Source organism: Anguilla anguilla, chromosome 17 (assembly GCF_013347855.1).
Source record: "Anguilla anguilla isolate fAngAng1 chromosome 17, fAngAng1.pri, whole genome shotgun sequence".
Taxonomy (NCBI): domain Eukaryota; kingdom Metazoa; phylum Chordata; class Actinopteri; order Anguilliformes; family Anguillidae; genus Anguilla; species Anguilla anguilla.
The window spans coordinates 20,229,044-20,236,204 of record NC_049217.1 but is presented as its reverse complement, the minus strand read 5'-3'; the positions used below and the strand labels follow the sequence as shown (position 1 = coordinate 20,236,204).

At 46.6% G+C, this 7,161-nt stretch overlaps 2 protein-coding genes across 4 annotated transcripts in view; both read left to right on the top strand.

Moving 5' to 3' along the window:
* Positions 1-3,078, top strand: part of LOC118217331 (nuclear body protein SP140-like protein) — a 38,018-nt gene extending 34,940 nt beyond the window's left edge. For both annotated transcript variants that reach the window (XM_035399246.1, XM_035399245.1), the window contains exons 12-17: positions 262-330; positions 844-971; positions 1,212-1,323; positions 1,492-1,566; positions 2,141-2,284; positions 2,790-3,078. In XM_035399246.1, the coding sequence (XP_035255137.1) occupies positions 262-330; positions 844-971; positions 1,212-1,323; positions 1,492-1,566; positions 2,141-2,284; positions 2,790-2,873 (612 nt within the window). In that variant the 3' untranslated portion in view covers positions 2,874-3,078. The remainder of the gene's footprint in view (positions 1-261; positions 331-843; positions 972-1,211; positions 1,324-1,491; positions 1,567-2,140; positions 2,285-2,789) is intronic.
* A 600-nt stretch (positions 3,079-3,678) lies between these two features.
* si:ch1073-357b18.4 (uncharacterized protein LOC797129 homolog) lies at positions 3,679-6,711 on the top strand. Of its 2 annotated transcripts, none has more exons than XM_035397361.1 (4): positions 3,679-4,615; positions 5,171-5,242; positions 5,496-5,812; positions 6,087-6,711. In XM_035397361.1, the coding sequence occupies exons 1-4, from the start codon at positions 4,408-4,410 to the stop codon at positions 6,708-6,710; spliced, it is 1,221 nt and encodes a 406-aa protein (XP_035253252.1). In that variant the 5' UTR covers positions 3,679-4,407; the 3' UTR covers position 6,711. The 2 variants fall into 2 exon arrangements, with proteins under 2 accessions (XP_035253252.1, XP_035253253.1); XM_035397362.1 differs by having other exon boundaries at positions 3,680-4,615; positions 5,514-5,812.
* The last annotated feature ends 450 nt before the right edge of the window (positions 6,712-7,161 follow it).

Genomic DNA, 7,161 nt, shown 5'->3' with positions numbered 1-7,161 from the left:
TGCTGCTATCAGGATACAAAGTATTGGTTTTTTGGGTTCTTTTTGTGTAATTATCTTAAAAAACATTGATTTCACAGGATATTTAATTTCGCAATATCCTCTCTGTTATGGTCAAGTGCAGTTATTCATCTCTGTCATTGAAAGGCTGACATCCAGGAAAGACTTGGACAGACTGACATCCAGGAAAGACATGGACAGACTGACATCCAGGAAAGACTTGGACAGACTGACATCCAGGTTGTGTTTGTCTCTCTTCCACAGAGGCGAGTTTTGATACCCCACTGGCTCCTGTGTGAGTGCAGACTCTGCAGCAAGAACAAGAAGGACCTGGTGAGACCCTCCCCCTGCTGCCATAGAAACACCTTCATCCACCCAATCGCAGCGCCCGGACCTCTAATCTGTCCGGTTCCTGTGGGCTCATCAAGGCTGGCATCGTACCTTCAATTGGAGTATATTACAGACTGAGCGTAAATCAGTACTACGCTGTGGTAATAATAAACAGCATCATGGAAAGACCACAGTGAAATATGGTGTGAGCCTATAAATGGTGGATAAAGAAGCTCAGTGTATAAATGACATGGGTATGACAGTAATACAACTGTGTTGTAGAGCAGAATTCAAACAATGACACACTTGCGAGCATTTAGCAATGTGATGGTCAAAATAGTCACCGACACAGAAGATACAAACTGTTCAGTGACATTTAATGCATACAAAGATAAGGCAAAAAGGGGGGAAGACGGAAATATGACTGTGTATAAAAACTGAAGTGCTTGTAAATGTATCCTAATAGTGACAGAAAGCTTAGCTGTCTCTGGCCTGCCTTGTCTTCCCTGTGTGCAGAAGCAGCAGGAGAACGATGATTACTGCGCTGTCTGCGTCCGGCGGGGATGCTCGCTGAGCTGTGACGGGTGCCCCCGGGCCTTCCACACAAGATGCCACCTGCCCACTGTGGACGAGGACACGCTGGGGTGAGCGCTGCCATGTGGCGGGGGGGAGCGTGTGCTCTCTTTTTTTGTTTTTTTCTTCTTTAAAAGGGTAGTTCACTCTGTTCAGGCGGTATATATTAGTAACATGTATATATGTGTTTATACATACTGTGTACTGTGTTGACAGAGATGGGGAGAGAGTATACTTAACTGCAATATTTGTGCGTGCATTATGTGCATGTGTGTGAGTGTGTTTGTGCGCGTGCATGTGTGTGTACGCAGGGAGCATTGGCTGTGTACATACTGTATGCTGGCAGCATGCCAGCGCAAGAGGAATGTGTGTGACCAGTCTCTCACAGAGGCTCTGGAAAGCTGCATCTCAGACTTCATGCTGGTGAGACCCGACGACCTGCAGCCTTACGTTTCTTGTGTTTTTCCTGTGGCGGTCCAGCCGCCACGCTCTCTGCGAACGCGTAACTGTTGAAAAGATGTCTGTGGATGAGTGTGTCCGTGGAGGGCAGTGCAGTGCAGTGCTGAAGGTTGTGCTTTCACTGTTCCACAGGAATGCCAGTATCTCCTGCTTCAGCTCTACAATGCTGACAAGGATCCTATCTTCTTCTCTGACCCATGTGACACAGTGAGTCCCACTGCCTGCTTCTGAAAGTGCCACCCTCAATTTGCCAGTGTTCCCACTTTAGGTTACTGTGTGTCTCAGAGTGTGTGGCTGGGTCAAGTGAGTTTGTAGTGTGCAGAGCTGTGGGTTTGCATGTGCGAGTATGTTAATGTACCTTTATAGAAATGGAAGTGTAGCGGCAGTGTAGCATAGTTGGTAAGGAACCGGGCTTTTAACCAAAAGGCCATAGGTTCAATTCCTGGTCGGGGCACTGCACTTATACTCTTGAGCAAGGTACTCAACCCAACATGCTCTAAATGGATGCAATGTAAATGCTATGTAAAAAGTTGTGAAAGTTGCTCTGGATAAGAGCGTCTGCTAAATGCCTGTAATGTAATGGAACGTACTGAAATATATATGTGGACTTTTTGGAAAAAAATAGTAACATATTTAACTCCTCCTACAGCCTGTGTGTGTATATATGTGTTTGGGTACATACCTGTGTTTAAATATATTTATCTGAGTGTGTAACTCTTGCAAAAGCTGTGTGAGTTTTTGTGCACATACCTGTGTTTAAATATATTTCTTTTGGTGCAAGGTGCCTGGCTACAGGGAATTAATTAAGAACCCTATGTGGCTGGACAAGGTTGCAGAGAAGCTGCGGGACAGGCAGTACTCCTCTGTACACCAGTTTGTCTCTGACATCCAGCTCATCTTTGAAAACTGCGCCACATTCAACAGGGTAAGACTGCCACTGTGCATGGGATTCTGTGAGCTGGCTCCATACTTAGAAAAGCTGCAGAGGGGGAACTGTGCACCATTCATTACCATTCATTAGCCCATCAACAGGAACACAGAGTACAGATAGCTTGCAAGTGGTACAAGTCAAATTTTACACGTTTAGAAAGCAGTTATGGGTCATAGCATTAGCCTCACACGGTAAAGCTGCTGGTTCTGCAGTTAATCAATACTATTTCAAATTAAACTATTCATTTGGAGAGCAGTGCACAATTAATAAACAATAAAGAATGAATCTCATGTTCCTTCTGGTACCTGGTATAGGCCTACTGCATGTACGCGTCACATTCAATATAAAGTTCATAAAGATTAATGAATTACGATTAACTTGAGATCTAAGTGTGTAAAGCAGACCTGGAGAATGAATGCTCTTTCATAGTAAATAAATAAATAGTTTTGTTTGATAATTTAATTTCCTTTATTCACTTTGTGTCTCCCCTTTTGACCAGGACGATGAATTTGGACAAACGGGTGCAAGACTCAGGCAATTATTTGATGAGGAATTTCAACATGTCTTCAGTGTGAAGAACTGACTCAAATGTTTGCATTGTGAGCTGTCCTCTCAATGTCTAAGCAAGTGTGTATAACAGCCAAAAACTGTCCTGTTTTTTCGGTGTTATATGTCCCATAACTTTGAGTACACATAACAGGGTGTCAGACGCATACATGTAGATTTCATATGAAATATTAATCATTCATAAGTAGTACAACTTCAGGCCTCATTTAGCAAGTCATAGTCTGGAGTTTTTTTTTTTTTTTTTTTTTTTTTTTTTTTTTAAACATATTTTTATATTTGGGAGTTATGTATTATGTGATCACAAAATACCTTCAAAAAATGTGTATTTCATTTTTTAAATAAAAATATACGTTAAAAATTATTGCCTGGGAATAACGTATGAGTAAATGGTTTTACTATTGTTTGATATCAGCCAAATGTTTACATGTATAGAATGTTTGCTCGCAATTAATGTCTTTTTTTTTTTTTTAAAGAACGTAAGAAAACAGCTGTGTTCTATTAATAAAACTTTTAATTCAAATAAACAAAAGCGAGCAATATTACAACTATATCGTGTTAACTCACTCAAACTCGATATCGGCACGTTGACATAATGTCAAAAATTGGACAGTGATATTCAGGGATAGGCTACCTTGGCAATTCTGATGTTTTTCATGTCAGTTTGTCGGCAACTTTTCTCGCGTTGATAACCACAGACTTCCCGCTGAGAATTTTAAGCGCTGTCGGTGGGCGACTAGGTGTTGTATGTGAACCCGCTATGTTTCAATTAAAAAATCCCCCCCTCAAAAATAAATAAATAAATAAATAAATCAAATCCAAAGGTACACTATCCAAGGTAGTGTAATCGCTTCAATTTCTTCTGGTATCACAGTACGACTCCAAAACCTCTTGAAAATCGTATCCAAACGCGGTCCTCGTCTCTGTATACAAAACTAAGATGACTCTAATGTATTACTAATGGTGCATTTATTTGGATTTAGCAGGTTAATCAAAATTTAAAATAAGATTACTTCTTAAACTAACCGTTTACATTTAGCATCACGCATCTTCCCTGCACTGAACCTTCGGCGTCTGCGTTGCGTTCATGCAGGCCCTGCGTAATACGTCACCACAGACACCAGCAGCGAATCCCTACCCAGAATTGCGCAGCAGAGTTGCGCAGACAGACTCGGTCAAGAACGCAGCCATTATTCAGACCACAACAGACAAATTAATCAACGGTTTATTGAACAAAGGATCAACAATACATCAAGGGGAGCGGAAACAAGCACCTGTTCGCGAATAAAGCTGCGTTGCAATTTGAATTATGACAGTGGACAGAAAATAAGATCGAGCGCACAGGCAAAATAAAAAGTTGTAGAAAAAACTATTCCCGCGCTAGCTAGCTCGCACGACAAAACAAACGGTGCGTGGTAGAGCGTAGTGGCTGGCGATCTGGCATTCACGCAACACATTGCAACGCTTGTGGAGATTTTCTAAATCTCACGACTACTTTAAAATCAAATAAACTTATTTTAGCAAGCGATTTTGGTACACGGTTGCGTAAGAGAATGGACAACCTCTCCACAAGTGAAGCGTCCCTGACGGAGAACGAATCGTCGCAGCTGTGCACCAACCAAGACGAATCATCGCAGCTGTGCATCAGCCAAGACGGTTCCGTGCTCGCAGATCCTGGTTCTGACGTGTCTGGAGGCGAGCATCAGGATCATCTGCTACAGTCTGTCCAGATGTCTACCGCTTCAGCTCCTATCCTTCTCTGTGAGTCCCGTTACTTCAGATTGCCGGTTATTGTGCGCTAGCTTGCTGGAAAATTCACATATTTCGACTAAGCCGCGACGTCTTGCGGTGCCACTGAGTCATCCGGTAAGAGTCCAGCGAAAAGCATCTCTAACGTAACCTAGCTACAACTTGGAGGCGTTTCCACGTGGTTTTGTGTGTTATAATCCACCGATGACTTTTTCGTGGTTGTCGTAGTATATGATTTTTCCTCTTGATCCATTTGTGGTCCCCAGCGGGCAATGGAATCATGCCATTCGAGTTAAAATCAGAACTCTGTTGCTTTTGAGAAAAAAAATCTATGGAAGTTTACGATTCAGTTCCGTTGACCAAGGTTGTTTTTGTTTTTGGCTAACCCAGTTGTGACGTACAAAAAGAACACTATAAGCCTATACAGTTGTTTTCATCGGAGTACCTCAGAGAGGAGTGCTCCTTCCCGTGCATTTGGAAAGATTGAAATTCGAAGTGCAATGTTTGTGTCTGATTTTGATCAGACAGTGATGTGATCATGTCCATTTATGTTTCATGAATCATTAGATCCTGTTAGCGCTGACAGAGTCATATCTACCACCTCAACGGATGGCAAAACTATTTTCAAGATTGCACCAGGTGAGCCCTGTTAATTGTTAGATCCCTCAAGCCGTTGCCGTCCCACCCAGTTTAAATTACTCTGGCATACTCACGTCAGGCAAATGCACGGAAGAGTCTTTAATACCTGACAAATCGATATTGAGAAAATGACTGCGGAACAGCTGTGTTCAGAAAAGCCATTTCAAACACAGCGCTAGTTCAGCAGTGGAAGCCACCGCGGCTGTGGCGGCAGCTCGGTAGGTGCCTTCGTTGACCTGTTGTGATCCTTCAGGCGTCCGTCTCCCTGCAGCCCCCCTGCCGAATGTCAAGCTCCCCGCAGCGGCACCGGAGAAGGTGTCCACCTCGGAGTTCACCTACCAGACCATCGTGTACCTGATCGAGGCGGTGGGGCGGCGCTGGAACATGTACGGCTCGCGGGAGCGGGCGCAGCTCTTCCACAGCGTGCAGAAGGAGCTGGAGAGCCAGGGCTACTGCCTGCCCGTGGAGAGGATCCGCCGCAAGTGGAACAACCTCATCGTCACCTACAAGAGGGTGAAGGACCGCAGCCGGGAGACCGGCCAGGCCAAGACCTCCTGGGAGTACTTTGAGGTACGGCCGGGGCCGTCGCCGGGGCGACGGGAACGTGGCTGTGTGGTCCCAGTGCCACAGAGACAGGGGGGAAGGTTGTGCCGCAGAAAAAAAAAAGAGATGCACGCACATCAGCTTTATAAAACCAAAAATGTAATTGACAGCTGACTTTATTATACTACTGCTCTCTCCTTACTTCTCTCTCTCTGTCTCTCTTTCTCCCCTTTCTATCTGTCTCTTTCCCCCTCTCCCTCTTTTTTTCATCACCCCCCCCCCCCCCCACTTTCTCTCACAGATGATGGACGCCATGCTGGGGAGCACTATCGGCACCCAGTGCACCGCCAACTCCTCGGCGGCGCTAGTTGACATGGCAAACGTCACCAAGGAAACGGCGGTGTTAGCGGAGCAGGCCCCGCCCAGGAGCATGAGCACCATGGCCAAGCCTGGCCTGCTTCCGGGGGGGCTGATCACCACCTGCGCCCAGATCCCCACCCTCATCCCCTCCTCCCTCCCGCCCCCCATCACCCTCAACACCTCCTCCAAGACCCCCAGCAACACGGACGCCCGCCACCCGGCCCCCTCCCCGTCCCGCAAGTCCCCCGCCAGGCTGGGCCGGCTGCGGGTGCGGCAGAAGCTGCGGAGGGGGCCGGCGGACACGGCGGCCTCCTTCCTGGCCCAGCAGCACAGTCACGCGGAGGAGCGCACCTCCCTCCTGCGCAGCTTCCTCACGGGGCAGGAGGAGCGTCACCGCGCGGAGGAGGAGCGAGGGAACCGCAGCGAGGCGCGCGAGAGACGACGGGAGAAGAGGGAGGGCAAGATGGTGGACGCCATGGGCCGCATGGCCACGGCCCTGGAGCTGATCTCCTCCAAGCAGGACACCATTATCACACTGCTGCAGAGGCTGGCAGACAGGCAGTGAGGCAGGGAGGGTGGGTGGGTGGGCAGGGCCAGGGGCGGGGCCAACGAAAAGAAACAGGAAGAAGAAGCTAGTATGGGGAAGGCATTGGATGCCTTGAGGGGACCTCTTGGTTTAAGTGCTGCATTCGAAATGAATGGCACAGTTTGATTACACTAATACTGGCTGAGCTGTTACAAAAAAACGTGTAGAATGGGAGGGGCTTTGGGACACCCGTTGGCGCTTAGGAGGGTGGGTGAAATGATTAATTTCACTGGCCATTCTTTTAAGTGTATTTTGGGTCCACCTATGCTGTGAATGTCAAATTAATGTCCTGGGGGACTACAGCATCTGCAGGTTTTTGTGGTTTCCTTACAGTTAGCGGCCAATTAAGGGCTTGGAAACAAGATGTGTGGATTATTTAGTCAATCAAGGACTTCACTGAATGAGTCACTGGTGCTTTACCCTTTGAAGG